General features: G+C 47.4%; 4 protein-coding genes across 8 annotated transcripts in view; 1 reads left to right on the plus strand and 3 right to left on the minus strand.

Moving 5' to 3' along the window:
- LOC106745175 (protein groucho-1-like) overlaps positions 1–1,759 on the minus strand; it is a 27,984-nt gene extending 26,225 nt beyond the window's left edge. Inside the window, exon 1 of one of the 2 annotated variants that reach the window (XM_014620524.1) lies at positions 1,200–1,759. In XM_014620524.1, coding sequence (XP_014476010.1) covers positions 1,200–1,292 — 93 coding nt within the window. In that variant the 5' untranslated portion in view covers positions 1,293–1,759. The remainder of the gene's footprint in view (positions 1–1,199) is intronic. The other variant, XM_014620523.1, reaches the window with a different exon arrangement.
- A 7,945-nt stretch (positions 1,760–9,704) lies between these two features.
- On the minus strand, positions 9,705–19,717 carry LOC106745171 (large proline-rich protein bag6-B). 4 transcript variants are annotated; one of them, XM_014620514.1, is made up of 20 exons: positions 19,051–19,717; positions 18,317–18,437; positions 17,846–18,049; positions 17,545–17,764; positions 16,987–17,102; positions 16,391–16,577; positions 15,985–16,108; positions 15,717–15,917; positions 15,388–15,607; positions 15,182–15,301; positions 14,878–15,091; positions 14,293–14,576; positions 14,039–14,182; positions 13,893–13,965; positions 13,679–13,787; positions 13,152–13,455; positions 12,926–13,059; positions 12,190–12,402; positions 11,635–11,742; positions 9,705–11,335 (listed from the first exon to the last, which is right to left on the minus strand). In XM_014620514.1, exons 1-20 carry the CDS (start codon positions 19,111–19,113, stop codon positions 10,967–10,969), a joined length of 3,528 nt encoding a protein of 1,175 aa, XP_014476000.1. In that variant the 5' UTR covers positions 19,114–19,717; the 3' UTR covers positions 9,705–10,966. The 4 variants fall into 4 exon arrangements, with proteins under 4 accessions (XP_014476000.1, XP_014475999.1, XP_014475997.1 ...); XM_014620513.1 differs by having other exon boundaries at positions 9,705–11,389; positions 13,908–13,965; positions 19,051–19,715; XM_014620511.1 differs by having other exon boundaries at positions 9,705–11,389; positions 19,051–19,715.
- A 1,557-nt stretch (positions 19,718–21,274) lies between these two features.
- Positions 21,275–22,800, plus strand: LOC106745155 (ejaculatory bulb-specific protein 3-like). Its single transcript, XM_014620477.1, has 2 exons — positions 21,275–22,131; positions 22,620–22,800. The coding sequence occupies exons 1-2, from the start codon at positions 21,897–21,899 to the stop codon at positions 22,778–22,780; spliced, it is 396 nt and encodes a 131-aa protein (XP_014475963.1). The 5' UTR covers positions 21,275–21,896; the 3' UTR covers positions 22,781–22,800.
- A 480-nt stretch (positions 22,801–23,280) lies between these two features.
- On the minus strand, positions 23,281–23,992 carry LOC106745156 (ejaculatory bulb-specific protein 3-like). Its single transcript, XM_014620478.1, has 2 exons — positions 23,785–23,992; positions 23,281–23,482 (listed from the first exon to the last, which is right to left on the minus strand). Exons 1-2 carry the CDS (start codon positions 23,990–23,992, stop codon positions 23,292–23,294), a joined length of 399 nt encoding a protein of 132 aa, XP_014475964.1. The 3' UTR covers positions 23,281–23,291.
- Between the last annotated feature and the right edge of the window lie 803 nt (positions 23,993–24,795).

Genomic DNA, 24,795 nt, shown 5'->3' on the forward strand with positions numbered 1-24,795 from the left:
CCGCGGTATATAGATTTATTTTCGTCGTTCGTACGAGCTTTTCCGCTTCGGCTCACCGGGTGTTTACAGTCGAATGAAAATTTGCTCGGTAGCCAAATATTTTTCCGTCGTCGCTCGGCTCTCTCCGCCCGTGTTTCGCCCACCACTACCACCGCCACCACCGCCAACCATCACCACCTCCTCATCCTCCTACGTTCTCTTCCCCTCCCTCCCCCCCCGTGTAACGCGGGTCAATTTCATCCGGCGCGTATTTATACACGGGTGCGCCCAGATATTTAGCGCGCGGGGAAGCTGTATGTGCGTGCGTGACGAGGAGGGCGCGGAATTAGTATCGAGCATTAATGCGAGGGAATAGGTGGAAAAATAAATAACTGCCGGAAGGGATTTATTGGTCTAAGCTACGCGGCGTGCCGTCGGCACCTCGGGAAAACGCCGCTATCGCTCTCTTTTTATCTCTATCTTTCTCTGCTTTTCAATTATCTCGTTACCACGACCGGAGCGACGTTGACAGCGCAGGAAAAGTGTAATGCGATTCATAGGCACGAGTGTGCGTGTTTATATACCCCGGCGCGTTATAGTCGCGCGACGGATAATGGCATCGGCGGATGATGTTACTCGTGGAGCCGGCGGCAGCATGAAGATAGGAAGAGACGGGAAAACGCGTTCGATCGATCGACGATTATCGGTGCCGAATGCGGGGGTTATTTTCTTATCTAACGTTACGTCGCACATCGTGCCGGATCATCCCGCAAGGAAACGGTATACACGGCTATTTCTCGCCTTCCCGTCGTTCGCGCGTGTGACGTCGAAACACGAGAGAGTCACGCTTAACCACGCGCGAGCAGCACGATCCGCGGGCTAAATGAAGCGGTTATGATTCGTTCGCACAACCGCGATCGACGCGAAATATATTGCGATACATTTAAAATACATATTTAAATAAAATATAAATAAATAAACTAAAAAATAGCCGAGCGAGCGAGCCGGCGTTCGACGACACATCCGGCGAGAGATCATTAATTCAAATGAATTTATTCCCGTTGAAATGAAAGCGAATATACGGCGACGTGTCCGTTAAAGGACCGCACGGTGGAGCGTTCGTGACTGCGCGAGAGACAGACTTATTTGACACGCTCTTTCAGGACCCGTCGCTCGACGACGATGACTCGCTTATTTAGGACAACAATAATCCAACGTACCGGGTGTCGTGCAGCAGCTGCTGCGGCCGCAGCGGCTGCAGCCGCATTGATACCGGCGGCCGTAGCCGCGTTGATACTGGCGGAGGAATACATCCTGCAGCCCCGACGTATTACTGTGACGCCTTCGTCCGAGACTTCTCTACTACCGCGCCTCGTGGTAAGCGCTGTCGCCACCGTTCATCACAGCCGCGATGTGGAAAGGGACGATATCGGACCCTCGGTATATACACACACAACACCCACGCGTGTACAAACGGCGAGAGACGCACGCACACAAAACTGATGATGAAACACCAACCACAAGTCCTCACGTCACAACGACCGTCGGGCACCGTCGGGTTTCACAAGCGTGCACGCACAATCGCCAACACGCCGATCGTGCGTTGTTCTTGTTGCCGTTGCTCGACGAGGTAACGCATATCGTGTAGTGAAGAACGGTCACGAGGACGATCACGAGTACGACAACGATAAGAACGTGTCCGTCGCAACAGAGGTTATATCGCCGAGTTCGCGGGAAGACCCACCGGAATGCGGCGTAAAAAACGACACGTACTCACCGACGCGTGAGCATCAACTGATTACAGCGCGCAAGACGGCGTACGGGGAAGCGCAAACGCTCGCTCCGCCACCTTTCGGACACCAGGTGTCGCCCGGCGCGCCCTCCACGTGCTCCGTGAACTTCGCTTATTCCGCTGACGCGCGCCATCGCGTCGCGAGCTCCGGGATGGGTCTATGCTATTGCGCTTGTTTTCGAATCCCGAAGCGAAGCGCAACTGAAGTCGTCGAGGCGCGCGAGAAATTCGTCCGAGAAGTAAATTGCGCACGAGCGTTCGCGTGATTCTTCCTCCGGAGGCCGCGTCCGAGGGTTGGCCGAGCGTTTTATGATGAAACGTGACGCCGATAGGAAACGGATGACTCGCGCGATGCATGATAGTCGCATTGATATTTCAGAGAGATCTCGAGAGGGACTCGGAAGCCGAAGAACGAGAACGTGGAGGTCGTCGGAACGGGAAGGAGCAGAGGAAATTCCACACGCTATTCCGCGACTTATCATCGTCGCGCGCGGACGGAAGGACAGGGGAGGTAAGGATGTTATATGTACGAGTCGAAAGATAACGCGCGCACGGAATGTCCGAGTGGCGGCGAGATAATGCTCTCGTATCTCGCCGGTCACTCTCTCTCCCTCTCGGCCGAGCGTGCCCGGAGACGCGTTCACTACCAATCTTTATCGAGGCTGTTATCTCGCGGAAGAGTATTGCGCAACAACAAGGCGCGATGCTCCCCCGTGCAGGATATACGTTTCTTGTAACCGGATCGATCCGAGCGGGGAAAACTCCTGGCGTTTTCTTCCCGATACACTTTCGGCCGACGCTAAGTCCTTCAAGTATAAGTTCGACCACTTCCGACTTCTCACTGATTGGTCTGGTTCTTTATTTTGATAAAAAATCGCGGAACCGAGGATTGTCGAATAAGTGGATTCTGTTTGCCACTTGTTATTCTAAAAAAGATGGGAGATAAATAATAATAAAATAAATTTAAAATCTATTTTTATGAATAATGTTATAGCAAGGTGTCTACTGTCTGGGAATACCTGATAAATCTGAAATTCTCAAGGAATTTTATTGGAAGGCAGGGAATTTTAAATAGATATTTGTGTGCAAGCCATATTACCGCGTTACTAATTGACAAATATTGTTTTACTGAATTTTATTTAATTTTCTTCATTAAAAATCATAGAAAAAATAGTTTAAGTTTTTTTCGACTTGATTTTTACTTAATTTTAACTTTAAATTTAATTAATAAGAAATAGCGCTATATAAATTGTAGACGTGAATTTAATATTTTATATATATATACATGTACATATACATTTAATTGTTCTTAAATTTATGTTTAATATTTAAATATTAGTCTTCTTTTATGTTTATAATAGATTCTCTTTTGTTTTATATTTATGTATATAATTTAAATATTTAATTATGTTATTCTGATATTTAGAACGCACTGATTTTACGATTAAACTGACATTCTATATTTAAAATAACGATTTTGTGTTAGGTGTAATTTTGTTTAATTAAAACAGATAGTTATTTTTATTATTTTAATAATTTGATAAAAGTAGAACTAATACCGCTTACGCGTTGTATAATTTTTTGTTTGTAACTTTTGAAAATAAATTTTGAAAATTTTATGCAATATAAAATATTCCACTTTCAGAGTCCTTACAGTTTCTTTCAAAAATTTTCAAATTTAATCATTGAAATTCGAGTGATTTTTAATTTAATTTTATAATTTATAAACTTTTATGGATAGAAAATATTGAGGACTTTGCACGATAAATATTTCATCATTTGTCAATTAGTAACGCGGTAATATGGCTTGCACACAAATATCTATTTAAAATTCCCTGCCTTCCAATAAAATTCCTTGAGAATTTCAGATTTATCAGGTATTCCCAGACAGTAGACACCTTGCTATAACATTATTCATAAAAATGATTAAAAAAAATTCATATTTAATCATTTGCAAAATACATTTGAAAATACTTTCACTTTATTTGGAATTTTTAACAAATCGCCTAGAAGATTAGGGAATTCTCGTAGAATTTTTGTTTCACGTTCGAATATATACACTCTATTATATATAATAAGATAAATGACACATATCCTCAGAAAAATGTGCCTGAACTCGATATATATATTATAGACACTCTTCACAGATAAAAACATTCTAGTGACAAACCGGACGCCATTTTTTATCAGAAAGTCGAAGATTACTGGACTCTTACTTGAGGGACTCTAGCTAATGCGAGATAAACCTCCGGGCACGGGGACGATTCGCTTATCAGTCTTATCGCAGCACTTTTATCGGTCAGTAATCGCTCACGGACTTTCGTACCGATCGCCGGTGTCGCGATACATCGGTGACTTTTACGCACTCACTATCGAATGCGCAAGTGTCAACACGCGCGCGCGCACCGATACTTTCGCAAGAACCAGTGGCGATACGCGGTATCGTTATCGCTCGCGATAATAAGAGGAAAATATTCGCGCGACACAACAATATAAACGGGCAAAAAGAGCCGCTATTCTCTTCTCCGCAAATGGTGTTCGCTTATCTTCAGCTCAAAGCGAGCGTTCGCCGAATAATTCTAATCCATGACGATGAATATCGACGTTTTCTAATGTCGTTGTATAATTTGACCGTGACGCTTTGCTGTTCGTCGAACAGAAATCCTGGACTGACAAAAGAATTTTTTCAACAGGTAGTCCAAAGGATCCGTTGGGAAAGCTACAACAAACCAATAGTGAGGAAAACGTGAAAAGGGCAACCGATGCGGATTCGATGTCGAACACAAGGAAAATCAACGTTGAACAGAGTAGGCCAAGAGTTACGTTACAGGGAAAAAAGTTAGCCACAAAAGAGGGAGAAGTAGAAGAAAGAAGAGAGAGAGAGAGAGGAGAAAAGGAAGCGGAAAAGGACAAGATTTTTCTGAACCTCAGGGGCCTCGAAAATCTGGCAATAAGTTACACAAAAACCGTGTCTAACGAGGACGCGTTTGTTCACACGTTTCGCTCGCCCGGTCGTTCGTTTGAATGACGCACGGTTTCGCACTGAAAAGTATCGCGTCAAAATACTTCTCGTTGCGTCGCGTCGGCTCGTCGACGCGCGAATCGGATACGCGCTCGTCGGTTGGCTCGTCGAAAAACGTGTTTATCGGTTAATTGGCATTATTCTTGCCGGATGACCGGTAACGGCCTGCCAATTGGCACGGTCGTTAATCGGCCGGCGATATATAGGACAGCCAAACGACATCGTTGCGCTCCGCACGTGCGCGCGTCAAAGTGGCCGAAGAGCAGCCTTGAGCGGCGACTCGCTCGACTTCCGCTTCCGAGGTCTCGTTATCCTCTTCGTATACGGGCGGCTACTACATATACGTACGAATGAGAGAGAGAGAGAGAGACTTCGTTTGGTTCGTTTTCTTCGTTTTCCACGTTCTAGCGTTGCGAATTTCGCGCTGGTAATTTTGCGAGGGCTCAAAAACGCCGGAGTTGAGGAGTTACGAGGGACGAGACCGTGCGGTCCGTTTGGACAAACAAAGATATCTATGCCGCCTGTGTGCATACGAAGTGCAGTAGTCCACTTTCTCCTACGCGTGTGCAACGAGAGACGAGAAGGGAGCGACAAGTTTATTCTTGATTATTATTTCCAGAGAATTTTCACGGGGGTTTTATGTTAATCTCGTCGCAGTCGCGTCGATGGAAGCCGCGATAAGCACGTTGCGCTGAAACCACGGCGAGAACGCGTCTCCCCCGCGATTCAGGTCGGACGGTTCGCGGGCGGGCGAGAGATGATGTTGCCGAGCGGTTCCGTGCGAGACAAACGGAAGAGCCACCGCGATCCGGATGGCATATTATGAAAATGACGGAGGTGTGCGCGCCTGGAAACACGAGGGAGGAAGAAATCGCGTTACGTGCCGCGGAGGCGCGGCGTGGAAAAAAGCTCTCGAAATCTTCTCTCTTGCTCGCTCGCTCTTCCTCCCTTTCTCTTTCTCTCTCTTCCTCAAGCTTTGACTCGACGTTCGCCGCTGCCGTCGACGACACAGCAGCAGCGGTAGCAACGATGCGACTCCGATTGTAAAAAAGCGCTCGGAAAGCTTCTCTTCTCAGCGATATCTCTTTCTCTCTCTCTCTCTCTCTCTCTGCGCAACTCGACTCGCGTGATTACGCGCGCCTACACATTGCCTGCACATCGACACAAGTAGAGATTCGTAAGCATTCCCTCGCGCATATCCGCGCCCGGAGAACGGAGGAAAACGACTCGTTCGCGACTCGTTCGCGACAGCGTTGAGGCGCCGTTACAGGCGAAATAAAGAAAAAGGGTACGCGACTTATTTCGCGCCCTCTTTTTCCGTTAATATTCGCCACGCCGGAGTATCGAAGGCGAAAGAGAGAAAGGGAGAGAAAGAGAGAGAAAGACACGGCCGGTTACTTTTCATCCGTCAAGTCCATCCGAGCGACGGGCTGCGGAAAGAGCCCCTGGTACGGGTCGAATCGAAGCAGGGAATGAGAGCGAGACGATAAGGTGGTCGTCGTCGTCATGGAGGGTGGCGAGGAGGAAGAGAAGAGGCAGGAGAAGAAGAAAGAGGAGAGCGCCGGAGGAAGAGAAGGAGTAGCTCGGTGGTACGCGGCGCGAAATGCTCTTCGCTGATTTCCTTCTCTAAATATGGCCGCCTTCGTGTGCGCTCCTCTCGCTCTTTCTCCTCTTCCAGGTGTACCGTCGCAACGCGACGCGACGCCGCGCGCCGTAACCGGCCCTGCTTGCCCGAGGTTCTACTTGATTGCCAAGGCGTCTTAACCTCGGCCTCGTAGCAGCAAGCAGCAGCAGCAGCATCGGCAGTGACGACGGCGGCGGCACTAGCAGCCTCAGCAACCGACAACGGCGTCCGCGCGGACAGCTCGACTGAACTCCGACGACGCGACGGTTGCCTATAAGAATCGCGCTCGTCGCGCCGTAGCCAACCTGTGAGCATAAAAATACGCGGTGACGCCCCGGCTCGAATAAAGAGGCGTCGTCGAGCGGTGAAAAAGGCCAATCCGGCCGGAAGAACGCCGGCTCGCCGACCAATCTCGCGCGCGCGCTTTAGCGCCCGACGACAGCCGCTCGTCCAGTCCGCGCGGATACATTGTGTGTACGTGGGTACGATCTCTACCTGCCTGCCTGCCTACCTACCTACCGACCTACCTACCTATCTACCTACCTACTTACCTATCTACCTTACCTACATCTACCTATCTAACGTCTACGTATCTTCCTAAATCTACTTGCCTACCTATATCTACCTTCTTACACACATTTGTCTATCTACGCATACCTACACCTGCTTACTTATTCACATCTACCTACTTACTTGCTTATCTACCAATCCGCCAACCTACCTATCTACCCGTCTACCTATTTACTCATCTACCTACCTACCTACCTACCTATCATCCCTTAATATGCCTCTCTACGTACTCTCTCCCGCGACAGCATCATATACGCGTGTACGTGCGCGTGGGCGCACGTGGTCTAGGATCTGTACTTTAGGAATAGACAAAAGAAGCGAAAGATTGAAGGCTAGAGAAACAGAGTTATATCCCCGTTGGTCCGTTCAGTTTCGAGCGCGATGAAAAGGGCGCGACGACGGCGACGATTGTTGCTGCGGGAACGTTGTCTTCGTCGCACGACCGGAGAAAAACGACTCGTAGCGGGAGACGCCGCCGTCGCGTAGGTCGTCGTCGTGTTGGTCCGTGACCAATTAATACCGACGCCTCTCCTTTTTCCAGATCGTCCCGGAATAGCCGAGCGCGATTTTCGTACTAGGTAGCCGACGACGGAGTCGGAGGAACATTCGGTTAAGCATGTAACGATCGCCTCTTCATCCTCTTCTATTCGTCTTCTTCCCGCTCCTCCTCCTCCTCTTTTTCCTATTTCGCTTCCCCTTCTTCCCTTCCACCTCTTGCTGCCCGCGCCTCTCCCGCCGGTCGGGAAAGAGATATTACGTGGCGTTACATTGTATTTCGTCTGGGAAAAGAGGAAACGATCCCGGCCGTGACCCACCCGCCTGGTCGTTTCAGTTCATATTGCGCGCGGATGTATAATCGTATGCCGGGTCGCCGCGTATCACGCTCGATCGCGCGCTGAAATCGCCGACGAATTAAAGACTACTTAAGACGCGTATACATCTGGTGAACGAACAACGAACGAGTAACGAACGCGTGACGTGCTCGCGACGTAAACGCGCACGAACTTTCTTCTTTTCTGTTCGGACCTGTATTTGACCCGAAGTCGCTTTTATTTCCCCGTTACATTTCTATGCGGTGAGTGAACGTTCCGGCATTTCATGACTTTCCCAGGTAGCACTGTTAGTTTTACACACGTTCTTTATACATATATAACACGATTATGAAACGTTACATACATTTAAAGAACGAAACCGACATGTGTTACCTGGGTTTGTTTCATAGCTTCAAATTAAGGTTGCTTGAGCTATAAAACAAAGTCGCCATGAAACGCCAGGACCGTTCAAATCGCATAAAATCGCGGAGAAACGTAACGGGGAAATGGACGGGTCAGCAGAGTGAAAACCATCTAATGAGCCACCTTATGAGCAAATCGGCCCGAAGCGTTCCGTTCGGATTTGTCACGAGCATTTTCCGAAATGTCATAACGAAAGTTTGCATTCGCTGTTTGTTCGTCATTCTTTCGCTAGGTTCGAGGTAAAAAGTACCAATGGGCTGGACATGTACCTAAACGTGGACATTCTTGTTCATTTCGGTCTTTAAATACGAATATTTAATTTTAAATCATAAAGTAATTGCATATATTCAATAGAAGTATTTTATGTTGAAAATTTGAATATTCCTATGTAAAGACGAAAACAACAAGAATGTCCATGTCACCTGTCATTGGTACTTCTACCTCCACCTTACGCACATTTATCCACCCGACGTAGCCGCACAGCTCGCTTAACCGCGCACGCGCGCGCGCGATCGAACCGCTCGTGTCGCGGATATGTAAGAATCGTTGGGTTCCGAGCGACGGCCGCGTGCGGATAACGAGACATTTCCTACGGAAATTCAATCTCGCGCGCGCCGCAAGGTGTACGCCGTAAACACGCCGGCCGATCGATCGGACATTTTTCCTAAGATCGATCCCGCGGAGGTTGCGGATTGAATCGTCGCGAAAACCCCGGTGAGAACCGTTACTGTCAATCGCGGCCGATCGAAATCGAATTTACGGGCGGTCCGTTCGGCCGCTCGCGCTCGTTCAGCCGAGCCGAATGAAATTCCAACGATATCGCAGCGAGTCGCTCCGAGGCAAACGAGCTAAAAATTGCGAGCTATCCCCTTTCTACCGCGTTACGGTCCTCGATTATGATGTCGATAATGACAGCCGGCGCGCTCGGGCTCGCGAGCGATTATGAAAATGCAATCGGGGGATATCCAGTTCCTCCGGCGGACGAGGCGAGCGAGTGGATACGATTTCTTTCCGACCGGGCGTGATAACCAGTCGCGCGTGTAACCAACGGCTGCACTCTCGCCTTTTACAGATGTTACACGCCGCGGCGCACCGCGTGATTACATCGCGGCGATACGTCGATCCCCGTCGCCGCGATCCGATGTCCCCGACGTCGAATTAGCGGCGAGTAAAAGGAACTCGATGAGACGGAACACAATCGACCGTGGCAACGGATGAGTCACGCTGTACTTCCGTTTCCAATTTACCGCTCGCCTCGCGCGCACCTTCGTCGATTCGTCAATCCACGGGGATGTCGAGAAGATATCCTCCGGTGGAGTTTTACGCTAATTTCGCTCGTGAAATCGCACTTACCGTGTCCTCCCTCCCCCTCTCTTCCACCGGGAGCCGTTTCCTCGGAGGAGAGGCGCATTCTTGAGGTTACAGACGATCTTATCAGCCTGGGGACTCGGGGTGGGAAACAAAAATGCGGAGAGACAGAGGAAAAGGGATACATAACTTTATTTTATTATTATTTCCTTTCCTCGTACAACTGTTTGTGGGCATTAGAACGATTAAACCTCCACTTTCACGTACGCTATGTTTACCATAGACGCGCATAGTCAGTTACATCAGCGTCGATTTGCCGGCTACTCGCTCGTCGTAGAAAGACTCCGTTCCGTGAACGGTCGTCCTGGGGGGCGCCGTTCGTCGGACGACGAAAATCAATTGTCTATAGAAAAGCATCCGGCAAGATCCCGGTGAGGCTCTTACATACGCGTGTAATGCACATAGTCGCTCTTCGACGAAATGCCGGCGTTAACGCAAAGTGTTCCCTCACATTCTCAAATGCGACTCTACGGAAAAAGGTGAGAGAGAGAGAGTGTGTATGTTTTGTGTGTGTGTGTGTGTGTGTGTGTGTGTTGTGTGTGATTAATATATAATTCAACTTTATTTTAACTCTTACTTCAGGAAACGTCCGCCACGCACACGCCACAACTCGAAATGGCTGATTTGAGGAAACGAAAAACAGAGACCGGATAACGAAGGAAAAAGAAAAGAAGAAACCGAGTCCGGTAACAGAGAGTGACGTTGTTGTTGCAGTAAGTGCGGAAATTATAAATAGATGTGGTGCACAGTTAACAATTTTTATACACACCTATGTATATATATATAATATATATATATAATATGTATACATATACAGGGTGTCCCGTATGCAACTCCGAAGCGGCGAAATTGATGTCGACTTTCCCTTGGTACAAATCAGACGGGAAGTTCGATCCCACGGACACCCCGTGTGTGTGTGTGTGTGTATATGTATGCGTGTGTTAATTATCGGTTATAAAAGTAACCCGTGTGGTAGTAGCGGTGTTTTCTATCGAAGCGGACATTGATATCGAGGGGAGAAGGGGGATATGGAAAATATATAGGTGCGTCACATTCGTGCAGCGCCGATCACACGTTTCATACAGCAGCAGCAGACATACATACACGCACGCACGCACGCTCGTCGGAGATTATTCCGTCGGTTCTCCGGGTCCAGGAGAGTATACCGATATCTTTTCTGCGCGTTGTTACAATATTTAGGGAAACCGAGGAACCTCCCCCGCGAGAAGCGCGTCGATTCTCACTACAGCCGTCGTCGTCGGTTCATTATTGAATTAGCCTACGTGTACCTTCTCCTTCCCCTCCCTACTCCTCCTTCTCTTTCTCGATAACATATCTCTAAATCAAATCATGTTGTATACCTTGCCAAGCTGTTATTATTTCGGTGGACGCTCCTGGTCCGAGAAATACTTAGTGGCGTTCGGGAAACGCAGCGGATCCGGGAAGTCCGCCGTGCCGTATCTGCGTGGGTTCAAGCAGTCCCTGATGGCTTGACCGAACGCACGCCTAACAGCGGGGTCAGCTGCGACAGCCACGGCGGCACCTTCGACCTCCTCCACGCCGGCTCGACCGACACCCTCCCGCACCAGTCGTTCCATGGACGCTGCTATCGTCGAGTGGTTCGGCGTGGGGCTGACCAGCAGGCGCGGTTTCTGTTGCTCGATGAGCTTGCGGCGTTTAGTAGGTAGCCCGCCGAGGTACGCGTCACTGAACGTCGTCACGCCGCTATTCGTCACTCCCTGCATCTGCAACTGACGACGTTGCCTCACACCGTCGCGAGCGATAATCGGCACCCAATCCTAAAAGTGGCATTCGACTCGTATTTTAATCTAACGTCGCGCTCTCCGAGAGTAGGACGGTATCATTTTCAACCGTACGCGGCGCGTCCCGAGGAGTTTCTATATAGAAATCTCTCGGACACGAGGTATATCGATTGAATCTCTCTTCTCTTTCGGCTAAGACTGATTTTTGCAAGTTCGGAAAATTGTAGCGAGTATTAGTCGACGGTAGATAAGCCGCCGTTCGTAATCGCGTCGTGTCATACCGAGGGTAAGGCTTCGTGTCCAGCGAATGTTTCCGGAACCTCTTCTCTGTCCTCGGGCACCGAAGTCTCGCGCGTCGGCCGCTGCTCTAGAATCTCGGTCTCCATCGGCTACACGCAGTTCGAATTGCACGTGTATAGAATTAAGCTTTCTTACTCACGATTATTCTTGTTTAACGACGTCAGAAGCGAGAAAACGTACGGACAGGAATTTTTGCATATTACAGACAAAAAGATACATCCGCAAAATGATCCATTCAGTGATCGATTCAGCACACTTGTAAAATTACACGGACACTTTTCTTTCAATCGAAGATCCAGTAAATGGTCGCAAAATTAATGGCATTTTCCCTTCTAGCTTCTTTCCTCATGAAATATTTGTTAACGTTAATTTCACGACTAATTTATTGATGTATCTCTTTATTTGAACGTGCAGCGGAAAAATTCTTGGCACGCGTTTTTCCACTTCTGACGTCATTAAACATAAACAGCCGCAGCGAGTATCCAGAAGTCTCGAGGAAAATACACAGTAGCGTAAATAAATTGAGCGACAGTTACCTCGTCTTCGGGTGACGTCTGAGTAGGCTGACGGGCCGAAGCGGAGGACTGTACCGATGACTGCTGGGACGGTGAGTCCTTGTACACCAAAAGCGAGACGATCTCCGAATCCGAGGGTTGCGGTGCGCGCTGGGAATAGGCACGGAAATGTTCAAGAAATCCGTCCAATATCCACTGACGAAAGGCGGGTGGAGAACCTTCCAATCTGTCGTCCTGACAAACGAATCACAAAAGCATTATATGAATTCTTTCTCGTTCTTCCATCGCGTTGTCGTATTTGACCCGGCAAGCAAACCGGCAGATTTGGAGCAACCAGAGCGGATCCGATCCAGTAGCTCCATGTTGTAACTTTTAACGACATCGTTGCGCAAGTATAATATATGGCGAAGAAAAACGTAATGCGTAACGTGACGCTAACGATCGTCGTTAAAAGTTACAGGACAAACTTACAAAACATCTTGGCAAACTTATAACTATCTGCGTCCGCATTAAATTCGCGTTCTGTCGGCAGAGCCTGTTGACATAACTCGACAGCAGAAACCGAGCAAGATCCGCAGCATGTTCCATTTAAATACATTTAAATGGTGACCGACCGACAGATTCTGTTCGACTTCTGCCGTCCACTTGTTATCATACTGTTAACACTAAATCCCGCTAGCAAGCTGCCAACAAAATTTACAGATCTGCTTCTGCAGATTTGGCTATCCGGGTGAATTGAAGGGGCATCAGGACTAACCAGGATGCGCGTCACAATCGCTTCTAGTCCGGCTTGACCGCCTTGTATAGAGTATCGCAACACTGCGCACAACTGCTTGGCCAGATTTTTCACGATGTCCAACGCATCTTGTGCGAACCATCCGTCGTCGTAAGCTGCGAACACACGTCCGATTGTAAAACGCGCAAGGTACGTTCGATTCGTGGGGGAAAAAAAAAAACAGCGTCAAAAGTCGTCAAGTACTAACTGGTATCGAACAAGATTCTAAGTATGTCTCTTGTGTAGCGGGTGATCAGCGCCTCGATGGTCGCGCAGACGTCGATGCGCGAGCCGCTTCTGCCACCTGCGTCTTCCTCGGACGCTAAGATTTCCCGGAGATACGGTCGCAGCTGGGAGAGCAGGTTTTCGGTCACCTGCTCCTGAAGAGCGTTTCGCGAGGCACTCGGGAACACGTGCCACAGAAAGTCCCGCAGCGGTCTGCGCAGACGAGAGATGGGCTCCCATTCGCCCAAGCTCAGTCTCAATATTCCGTCGACAGTCATGTTTTGAGCCTGCAATCGCGCGTTACGATTCCTCGCTTTAATGAGTGTGTTCTCTACGTAGTAACGCGAGCCGACACGAGCGTCGCTCCGTCCTCGTTCCGTATTCAATGAGAAACAAAGACGGTGCCTGTGCGTTGATTTGTGTCAATAAATGGAAAGCACTCAACGTCGCCGAGAAGGGAAGAGTCGCGAATAAACGCTCGCTGCGACGTCAGCGTGGTGACATAATTACCCCTAATATGAGAAGATCGAAGAGCAAGTTGTCTTCCCTGCTGGTAGCATGTATGTTCAAACCACCGCTCTCGATTAAGTCGGCCAAGGTGAAGTCGCCAATTGAGTTTCTGATCGAGGGGAGAATTGTAACGGTTAGCGCACTGTACACTTACTCGCACGATCGCGAAGATTCTACCATTCCCCGCAGATTTCTCCGTCGATATCAAACATACCTGCCGTTTACGTACCCTACGTGTATATTATGACTCCCGAGCATCTGCACCATGCTCTCGAGACCCTCCTGAGCTGCAACACAATCGGATCTGTCAGATCGTCGTTGTCGCAAATACAGAGATCAAGATTCGATCGATTCAATTACCGTTGCTGTTCGGCTGCGACCGACTAGCATCCAGCATGTGCTGTAACAGGTGTCCCAAAAGATTGCTGTTGCTCAAGCCGGCGTTCGTCGTCGACGTCCCGGTCGTGGAAGTGGCGCTGGCGCTGGTCGACGTTGAAGTTGTTGCTGAAAAACATCCGTTTAAGTTCGCACAAAGGAAAGGATACAAAACACACGTCTTTCTCCTTCCCTTCCGGAAGGGAAGAAGAATTAGCGCCGGTCGGGAGTGCGCTTACCGGTTTGCGCTTGGCTCGGCGGAGCGTCCGTAGTCGACGTCGCGGTCGTTGGTGTCGTGCGTGTTGTCTGGGAAGTCGTCACGCCGCCATTCGCGCTGGTGCTCGGTGTGCTGGTTGGTGTACGGTACACGTGATGCGAGTTGCACGGCAAATAAGGGTCAAAGTCCAGTCCCAAACCAATGCTCATGCCGAGGCCCACCGGGTGAGTGTGATGATGGAACACGTGCGGCCGCGATGTACTTCGAGTTTGCGTCGCAGTGGTAGGGTGAGTGCCGACGTTGCTCCTGTCCGCAATATCTCATCGTAGAAATTTCGTACTTCGCCATTGTAAAACGGCGTGTATATATGTATGTGATAATATATAAAATAATAACATGTGACATTATATGTTGTGTGTATAATATATTAAGACTATTCTTTTAGACGTGTCTCTTGATATATCAGGTTGATTAAACACCAGTGTTGTGTTGTTGAACAATTATTTCTCAAATTAGCATATGCCGATAAAGGAAAGGTGTGTTCCACGGGAAAAACCTTTTAATCAACCTGACATGAATGAATAACGTCGCCGTGGACAGTACGTACCGTGCTTGAGTGCTTTGACCGGAATTCACGTTTCCGCTGTCCATCGACGCGGCGGGAGTGCTCTGAGACAAGGTGGTGGTGGGTGGGGTTCGCGACGTGCTTATGGTCGTGGCACCGAAACCACCGTGCACCATATGACCGGCGACGGCCTGCATGAAATTCCGCATGAAATATGGCGGCGGAGCCGGACCGAACGGAAACACACCGGTTCTGCCTGTGTGAAGTGGAAAAGACGTCGTGTCACAATCGGTAATCGCGTTTCTTCACGCTTAGGTAACGCGACACGAGGTCGTCATTCACTCACGAGCGTTGCCGCCGTTGTTGCCCTCCCCAGCGGTGCTCTGTTCATTATTCGCTCCGTCGTCCATATTGCTTTCGGAACTGACCTCCATCAGCACCTCCACGTTGTTTGGGAAATTGAACACTGTAACTGAAACGTCAAGATTTGCTCCGACGAATATACACGGTACTTGGCGCGACGACACGCGCTGGTCGCGACGCAAAACGCACCGAGGGGCGATTGGCCTTGCTCCTGCTGCGGTCGGTCCGTTTGTGGCTGCGTCGTGCCATCCGGCTCTCGTTCCTGACCACTCTCCTCGGCGTGGACGCGCGATGCATTGTCCGGCTCTGAATTGTTGTCCGACTGCGGCATCTGCTGATTGCCGGCTTCGGCCGTCTCGTCGTTACTGTTGTTGTTGTTAACTCCGCGACCGTTCAGACTGATATGAGCCTGCGAGGGGTTACGATGGATCAACGTCCAGGCGGTCACGTTCACACCGACGAGCCAATTAGTGGCGAGTACACGCGTGTACGCGTATAGATTCAAGCGGCATGCTCACCTCCACTTGAATCGGTATACCAGGTTGTAAAATGGCCGAGTGCTGCACTATTATTGGCCTACAACGTAGGTTCCTCGGCGGTGGTTGGCTCATGTCAATGATGATATCGCTGAGCGCGTGACAGGTGTGCGACATGTAATGTAAAATCTCGCTGACACCGTCCACTATACGCTGACTTTCCTCCACGGTGTTCGGGCCAGGCTGAAGGGCAATTGATTCTCAGTAAAAGGAAAACGAGATCACGTGCGGAAAGCTCTTATCGACTTACCCCGGGTGGTAACGATGGATCGACCAGCGTGAGTACGCAGTAACGCTCCAAGTACGGTCTCAGCCGATCTTGGGTATTGTACAGTCTCTGCAATAACTCGGCCATTTGCGGCGGTCGTGGAAGGCTGGAAGCGAGACAACTAGCGGTTACAAGAGCGACCGTGGAGTCGTCTTTGGGTAAAGAATATCCTAAAAGCATCTCACGAGAGGAAAAAATTAACCTTTCGAGACCGGGAAGCTTATTTTTAGACTTTACATCGACCTGTTGTTTCTTTCAACACGTTACACGGACGTGTACTTGGAACTCGTGTACATTGGAAACTTGGTAAAATTGTCGAGAAAAATCGCGCGGCCTGCGAAGGTTAAACGAGCGCTGATAAACGCGCGAGACTTGTCGCGATAAATACTCTTGTTGTTGCGCCCGTCTGTTTTGTCCAGCGTTGCTCGACGTAGCCCCCGACTGCTCCGTCGCTGCTTGTTGCTGCTGCTGTTGCTGTTGCTGACGCTGTTGCGAGTGTGCTTGGGTGTCGCTTTGATTATCAGTCGCGTCACTCGTCGTGCCTCTTCTTCCCTCGGCACCGTTGTAATTGCCACCTACGCATCACCGGAAGTACGATGTAACGAGGGAACGCGACGGTGTTGCAAAACGTATCGCAACATGTACGTAGTTGGATCTATTCAGAGAGAGCGGCATTCATATTCCAATTTTACATTTAAGATCGTCTCAAATTCATCTTTAAGTGCCTATGTAGACAATGAAGTGGCACATCTCGCGATATGAATGCAAGATTATCTCAAAGTCTGTTCTTTTTAGCCGAACTGGCTGCACTAGTTTAAGAAATTTACGCGCAATGAGACGTGAGAATCTCGCACGTACGCTCCATACGTTTCAAGTGTGCAAATTATACGTAAATTTTGTGAACTTGCCCAGCCAATACAGCTATATAAAGAACGGGCCGTATGAATACCGCCGTCGAGTCGGACTCACGAATGTAATACCCACCTCGGAGCAACGTAACAGCGCGCGCACCAGCAGCGGATAAAGCGGCCGTGATAGCAGCCGCGGCTGCTTCTGCAATTCTGGCGCTACCGTCGGCGGCTCGTGCAACATCAGCGTTCCTGGGAACATGATAAGGAACGAGGCGTGAGCTCACGACGAGCAGCGCGAGGAAAACTACTCGACTCTAAAGCACGTATCAGGCTGTGCGTTGAGGATTGCGGACCAAAGAGATTAGAGCCCGGTGAATCGACTAATTACTATCTTGGCTCTTTGTCCCGACCGATCGGACCCCAGACCCGTATTCTGAACGCGCTTACAACGATGTTAGCGCGTTGATAAAACGAAAGATATGAATATTCTCGGTATCGCTTGTGTTCTGAACGCGGTGACAACGGTGCCCCCGTCAGGGAAAATCGACAAACACGCGTGGTTTACAGCAAAATTCCTATTCGGGACTATTAACGAGTTGACCTATTAGCGCGCCAACATTGTTGCGAACACGCTCAGAACACGGGCCTCAATCTTCAATCGGCAGCTGGGGACATTCAGTCTGATACTTACTCATCCTGTTCCACATCAGCTTCCTGCGTAATTATCTGCTGATGTTGCTGTACCGGCGGCTGTGCGTAGTCCGACATCTCGGATGGCGTGGGATGCAGCGGAGCATTTGGATCATCGAGCCGGTCGATCAATTCGTTTATGCGATCGAGCATGCGACCGGCGTGACTCAATCGACTGCCCGATAAGCTGTTGCTCAATTGCGGTATCCCTGCGGGAGACGCTTGTCAATCCACTGGTTAATAAGATCAAGAAGCCGGCCGAAGAAGGCGGGAAGGAGAGGCTATTCGCTTAAATATCTTACCATGACCCTCGACGAACTCCGCCGGCACGGACATGGCGCCTAGGTACATGGCGTTCCCATGCATCTGAGCGCGCGTGAGACGGTAATGAGATCGTTGCTGTTGCCTGTTGTTCGGCCCCTGCGCTTGTTGCCCGCTGTCGTTTCCGCGCTGGCCATGCTGGGGCGGAGCGCGTTGTACCAGATGCAGGACCTTACCGTTGACATCTGAGGAATCAAGCATCGCTTTGTGTATTACACAAGAGGATCACGTCGCGTCGTAACTTGCAATCAGCTACTTGTACCCCATAGGTTTGTTCTTTTCCACTGAACTGGCTGCGCTCACTTGTACCGGCTCTTTTACCCTCCTTTTTCCCACCAAGTCTCAACTGTATATCTCTCTCTTTTTAAGTTCCACAAATGAATATACGCTTCAGTTCAGAGGAAAAGAACAGACTGCATAGTAATTTACGTAGATATCATGTGCATATGTACCATAATCATTTAATTTCTTTTCATCTTGAAGCACTCGTCCGCAATAAATCAACCTCTGCGAATCGGCTGGTACCGCTACGGATTCTGCTATGTACTCTTTAAAGCCGCGGACTGTGATTTGCTTTAAAGAGAATTGAACGGTATTGTAGTGTGTGAATACAACGAAGCTGCGGAGTCAAGTGCTCCGGAGCGTGAGACTCGAAGAATGATTACTGCTGTCATCAGCTCAGAGCTAGTTGATTCGTAGGAAAGGATAAACAGACTGAGAGAAAGAGAGGGCAAATTAGGAGACTGAAGGCCGTAGCGCAGACAAAAATGTAAACAGTCAAACTTAAGCGGTAAAAAAATTACGTCTGGTCAATTTACTTGATTCTTACGTCTTCCTGCTTGCGTTTTTCTACGTCCCTCCGGCCTAAGTCACACCTAGCCTTACTCTCAGCACACGGAGCAAGTGGTCCGTTCCTGTTAGCTGAACCGACTGCATCAGTTCAAAAAATTTACACACACATAGAGAAACGTATGAACGTACGTACGATATTCTCACGCTTCGGTAAATTTCTCGAACTAACGTAGCCAGTTGAGCTAAAAAGGAAGAGACCAAATGCGTGTGACTTGCTGTCTCTTGCAAGAGAGGCACACGACCGAGGGGACTCAGTGATGGGAAATAATTAACGAGGCACAGTGTGTCGATTTACATATATATAACAAACTAGCCGAGCGAGACGGTGACTTACGTCGTCTTCCAAGGAGAAGACGTGATTCTGCGAATCCAAAGTCTTCACTGTTAGATCGATCATGGTTGGCGCGGTACTTCGCAGGCTCGACGTGGAAATTTCGGGATCGCCGATCGCGAACGTGTGACGCACCGGAGTGAGAGCGAGCGAGCGGCGGCGGCGGCGGCGACGACGGAGAATCGCGTTCGTGTCTCACGTTCGGTTGGGACACGGAGAAGAGGAAACAAACGCAGCAGCGAGGAAGATGCGCACCGCTGTAGCCGTACACGCCTTTGACGTCGCCCCGGAACCGATGAGGAGAATGCGAGACAGGCGCACGTTCGCGAGCTCCGTTTCTCGGACGGTTGAGCGTGGGGGAGGAGAGCGCTCGTCTGTAGCGTGCGTGTGTGCGTGTATACGTGTGTGTATGTGCGGTGTGTTCAATGCGAGCTTTCGACGAAACCAAGTTGTGATTCACCAGCTCCTCTCTCTTTCTCTCTCTCTCTCTCCCTTTTTCACTGTACTGCGCCACTCATCTCGTTCACGTCGATCTTAGTCCGCGGCGTTACCTTTCTTCTTTCGCGAATCTCATTACGACAACGTCGTGCAATGTCGCGCAATGACGAGAGAAGTTGACGAGAGGGGACGCACTATACACGTTACCTTACCCAGAATTCGCCTTACCAACGATGCAGCGAGTGCTGGCAACACGCCGGCGACGACAGTCCCCAGGCTCTGACGTCATGCGGCATGCGGTGGTTCGTGGAGGCGTCGACGGATGGCAGCACCGCACGCAAAACGCGGCTTTACTGTGCCGCGCGCGAATCGAACGACCCATACACGACGAGTCGATCAAAGATGGCGGAAGTCTTCGAAACTCACGAAGGTGAGTGCACGTTATGACCGAGTTACCTCCGAAAAATAACGTCGGCATTGTCTCATGCGTCTTTCATGAACGGTTCGTTGTTACTTCATTATTTCTTTTACATTCTTATTATCATTGTAATTCAGGTTTTCTCCCCTGCAATTTCTCTATTCAGCTTCCTTTTCCTCTTTTCTTTTATGTATTCTTATTATTAGTGTACATTTAAGACTCTTCTCCGGCAAATTATATACTTATACCAAAAGGGTGTGATTCCCGTATAAATAAATAAATAAATAATTTACTGTCCACATTCTCGTCAGGAAAGGATCGGTCGCAGTTTAGTATTTTGAACTCCGGTAAGGTCATTAAACAGAGAGAAAGACGGAGGGGGAGGAAAGGAGAAATAAAGAGCCGGCGAGAGAGGCGAGAGCGCGTGACTTGACTTCCTCCGAAGGCGGCCGGCGCGGCGGCGGCCGCGTGTGCGTTGGAAAGTTTCAGAATTTGTTAAATGTTACCGAAACTGATTTTTTCCCGTTCTCCTTGCTGTAGGATCGCATTATAAAGGATCGCTTACGATAGTTGTAAAGTAAGCAGTAAGCTAATTAGATTCGTATATTCCAAAAATAAATCAACTGTGGCTAGTCAATTAGCTTACTGCTTACTTTACGACTATCGTAGACGGTCCTCAACAGGCCGAGATGCGACAAGTGATTCCTGTGTACACCGTAATATTTGTAAAAATGTTCCGAGCCGCTTGTTCGAAAGTTACCTTTTTTCACGGCAATTTCGACTTACTTTCACATTCACACAGCTCATACGCGGGAAAGAGATGTATGTATTACATTTGACTTGCGCACGCTCATGAAGGTTACGTTTGAAAGGCGACTTTTCAGCTAACATTGGATACGACTTCGTGACGAACTTGATGATAGATAGCTGATCTCGGTCTTGCTATGCGAAAAAAAAAATGTATATATATATCGGAGAATCAGTTCCAACGTCAATAAAGTTCAATGAATCTTAATGCATAATATGATATTTTTTCACCATTGGCTAAGGACTAAATAATTTTCCTATAAATTCCTATGTAAATTCGCTGGGCGGAGTTTTGAAATGACAGTAATTTAAATGCTATCGTTGCGATATCTGTACAATTTATGAATATTTTAAGCTGATTATTTTTGAATAATGCATTACTCTTTAGGAGAACTATCGAGGCATCTATATGCACGTGAGGATCTTGAATTAATTCGTGACTACAATGGCCTTTAATTTAAAGATCGTTGTATCCGCGGCGCTTCGTATCGTGCTTTTAGTTTGAAAGTTGTTTAAAAATGTTCAAAATAAAAGAAGACATGTGTACACCGTAATATTTGTAAAAATGTTCCGAGCCGCTTGTTCGAAAGTTACTTTTTTTTCACGGCAATTTCGACTTACTTTCACATTCACACAGCTCATACGCGGGAAAGAGATGTATGTATTACACATGACTTGTGCGCGCTCATGAAGGTTACGTTTGAAAGGCGACTCTTCAGCGGACATTGGATACGACTTCATGACGCACTTGATGCTGCACTTATTTTTGCTTTAAATATCATATTTCCTCTTTCTTTCTCTCTCTCTCTCTCTCTCTCGTATCTTTTCTTGGAAAGATTGGACAATCTGTCGATGGCTACATGATCCCGTTGTCCCTGGTTCTTGCTTTTTACTCGTGCACTGCAAAACCGGCGGGTCAACCTTGTCTGAATCTCATCAGCTGAATCACGCGTGATAAAGTAAATAAGTATATAATGCACTTTTCTCGTTTGCCACTGGGGGACAAAAAAATCCCGTTTGCCTTCTTGTTTTTTGATCGTATTTTGATCCTGTCCTTCCAAGAATGCCCGGTGATCGCACGAATTGGTATTGAACGATCGTGACGTCCGTACAGTCTCCTCCTCGTTCTTCCCGTCATCTATAAATACGTGCAACAGGGAACATTATAACGGGCAGTTCTATTGAAATGCTAGCAACCGCGCATTCGCTCAAAATGATTAGTTTAGCACACGCGTTTGTGGTATGTACCGTGATATACATCGTTCTGTTCGCGGACACGACGAACGGGCAGCACTACTCGAGCAAGTACGACACCATAGATATCGAAGCGATATTGGACACTCCTCGCTTGAGAAACCAATATGTCAACTGCATACTTAACGTATCGCCTTGCGTTACGGGGGCTGCGCGTTATTTGAAAGGTAAGATGCACACCGCTCCGCTTCTCTTTTTATTACAAATTCTACCTCGCTGAAAATACTCCGAAAACAAGCGACAGAATTGTTTCTTGTAACGACTGACACGTCTTGTTTGCAAGCTGATTTATCGTCTCGGCGCATTCGACGTATCTTCACGCTCATCCCGGAAATAACGATCAAATAATACCTTCGCGAGATAATGAACTCGATGCTGCACAGTAAAAAAACATTTTATACGGTTTCTGTCAAAATCGGCCCTCTTTGAAGTTTTCGTGTTAAATCGTTGACATGCCCGTGTGTTAATTTAACATATTATGCTTATGTTATCTCAATATTTTGCACCGTATCGATATTCAAATATGTGCAAGTGTTAAAATAACACATTTTGCACTACAGTGATACGATTAACGTATTAATTTTTAACGTGATAGAAACTTGCACAAACTCTGATTTTCTTTCTTTTAACATATCACCTCGGTTTTGTTCTCTAGAAAACTATGCGGAAGCTTTCGTCACCAGATGTAAAAAATGTACGGAAAAACAGGCAGAGTTCTTTGACAAGGTTGCAGACTGGTTTACGAAAAACGATCCTGAGACTTGGGATCGCGCAATAAAATTAGCCATTAAAGAATTACGAGACAAAAATTCATAACGACACCGGTATTAATGCATTGTCCAGCCGCGAATTACAACGATCTCTGATCTTACGTCCGAATCTCCCATGGCGAAATATACTCTTTGATAAAAAAAAATCGCAATATTCTTTGGCAAGGTTGCAAACTGGTTTACGAGAAAAAATGCAAAATCTGAGATCCGGAATCGCGCGGTAGCTGTTGAAAGAATGGGAGACAAAAGATTAATAGCACCGGTATTAACGCATTAGTTCGTATTAATAACGTATTCGGCCCTGAATTACAATGACCTAAACCTGATATTTTTATGTTTCCGAATCACCAACGGTGACATTTTCTTCGATAAAGCATACGAGATTATGCATACTGCGGAATATTCGAAATTCCCTGCAGGGTGTAGCGGCATTATATGTACATTTATTGCACACGGCGTTTCACTTTATGTGCGCATATAAGAGATCGATCTAACGATACGATATACTTACATGCATGTTAATGTAATATATATTAAAGAAGCTAACAATGCAAACATTATTCCTCCTGCTGCTTCAGAAAGTCCTCAAAAGCTGTGATGTGTATTCCATTAGGATCGAATTTTTTGACAAATACTAACCAGGTGTCTGGTTTGTATTCCTTCAAGTGAAAGGATATCTTTCTTGCCATTTGCTTCTGCGCCAGGGTGCACTTTTCACAACGTGTAGCCACTGCTTCTGGCAATACATCTACGTAAAGAAAGAAAAGAAAAGAGGAATTATATTTAAACACGCACCTCGTTTTATGTACAGAACATTTTATATCGAGGAATAAACGTTGTTTCACTTTAATGCGAATATCGATTTCCATTTTACTTCCTTCTCATATTTATCCTTCATGCCTTCCGTAACCGCAAGCGTGCTCTCTTTTTCATTTGAGAGAAATGCGACACGATTGAAATGAGAAAATATCACGACAAATGCATCCAAATAAAATATGAAAATTGCATCTGATAATAAATTTATCGAAATATTCAATTGTGCGTACTTACATTTAAGATTGCGTGCATCAGCGGTGCATGGGCCATTATCGAGAATGCACTCCAAATATTGCTTTAAAAGACGTTCGCTGCTAAGGATCGCGTCCACGTCTACGTTATCATACGTGGAAGAGTAATATTCCTTGTCCCCGGAATATTCCTCAGTCCCTGTAACGAGTCCGAACATGAGACCGAATAATAATACAAACGCGAACTTCATTTCTGCAGGACTCTCTCTGTAGAAATTTTTACCTGCAAAAATTCAACATATATCACTTTTCATAATTACTGTTTTTCTTTTCAATTATTTCTATATTAAAGACAGAGATAACGTTGATTTGGTGTTAATAAAACGCCAACACAAATAAAATAACTGAATTTCTTCACGAAACACGATTTTAAATTTTCACGGGAAAAGAAAAGGACACGATATGTAAATACAAATAAATTAAAAACATACAGCGCAGAGTATTAAAACAACAAATAATCATCAAAACGAGTTCATTTGCATAACTATATATCGGCATCACGAAAGAAATTTGTAAGAGGTAGGCAATTTTCAGAAGGAGAAATATAATAAGACAAATTCTTACCAAAGGATTCGAATTCAAATGCGACCGAGCTTCACCGGATTATTAAATCCAATGTTCCCGCAAACGAAAACGCGCGTTTCGATAAAATGATTCGCCTAAAGTCAGCGTTACAGGAACATATCGAAAGGCTTTTGTATCGAAAGGGATGAGCCTTTATCGCACGTCCCGAGATTCTATCTGATTCAGTCCGATAAGTAGAAAACAAAACGTGAAGATTTTCATATACAACTCGTCGCAATCGAATAATATTTACGTGATCTGTAATAAAACGCAACATTGAGATTTTCGTCCGCCGCATCAGATTATTCGTCTTGTCACGTAGAATTCGTTTTTCAGAGAGAAACGTGACGATCCATCATTTAGATTGTGGTCAGAGTCATAATTCGACACGCGTGTTTATGTTCATGTTTACGATTTAGCTTCGGGTCAA

The sequence above is a fragment of the Dinoponera quadriceps genome, unplaced genomic scaffold, assembly GCF_001313825.1.
Source record: "Dinoponera quadriceps isolate SergipeBrazil2010 unplaced genomic scaffold, ASM131382v1 scaffold1425, whole genome shotgun sequence".
NCBI classification, from domain to species: Eukaryota; Metazoa; Arthropoda; class Insecta; order Hymenoptera; family Formicidae; genus Dinoponera; species Dinoponera quadriceps.

What these genes read in the sequence shown, in the direction of transcription:
- LOC106745171 (XM_014620511.1), bottom strand. Translation starts at nt 19,113, where the DNA reads ATGATCGATCTAACAGTGAAGACTTTGGATTCGCAGAATCACGTCTTC. An exon ending in AGACGGGCGCAACAACAAGA is followed by an intron (nt 16,109 to 16,390) that starts GTATTTATCGCG and finishes TCTCGCTTCCAG; the next exon opens with CCTTCCACGACCGCCGCAAA. An exon ending in TCGATCTTCTCATATTAGGG is followed by an intron (nt 13,456 to 13,678) that starts GTAATTATGTCA and finishes GCGCGATTGCAG; the next exon opens with GCTCAAAACATGACTGTCGA.
- LOC106745155 (XM_014620477.1), top strand. Translation starts at nt 21,897, where the DNA reads ATGCTAGCAACCGCGCATTCGCTCAAAATGATTAGTTTAGCACACGCG. An exon ending in GGCTGCGCGTTATTTGAAAG is followed by an intron (nt 22,132 to 22,619) that starts GTAAGATGCACA and finishes TTTGTTCTCTAG; the next exon opens with AAAACTATGCGGAAGCTTTC.
- LOC106745156 (XM_014620478.1), bottom strand. Translation starts at nt 23,992, where the DNA reads ATGAAGTTCGCGTTTGTATTATTATTCGGTCTCATGTTCGGACTCGTT. An exon ending in TGATGCACGCAATCTTAAAT is followed by an intron (nt 23,483 to 23,784) that starts GTAAGTACGCAC and finishes TTCTTTACGTAG; the next exon opens with ATGTATTGCCAGAAGCAGTG.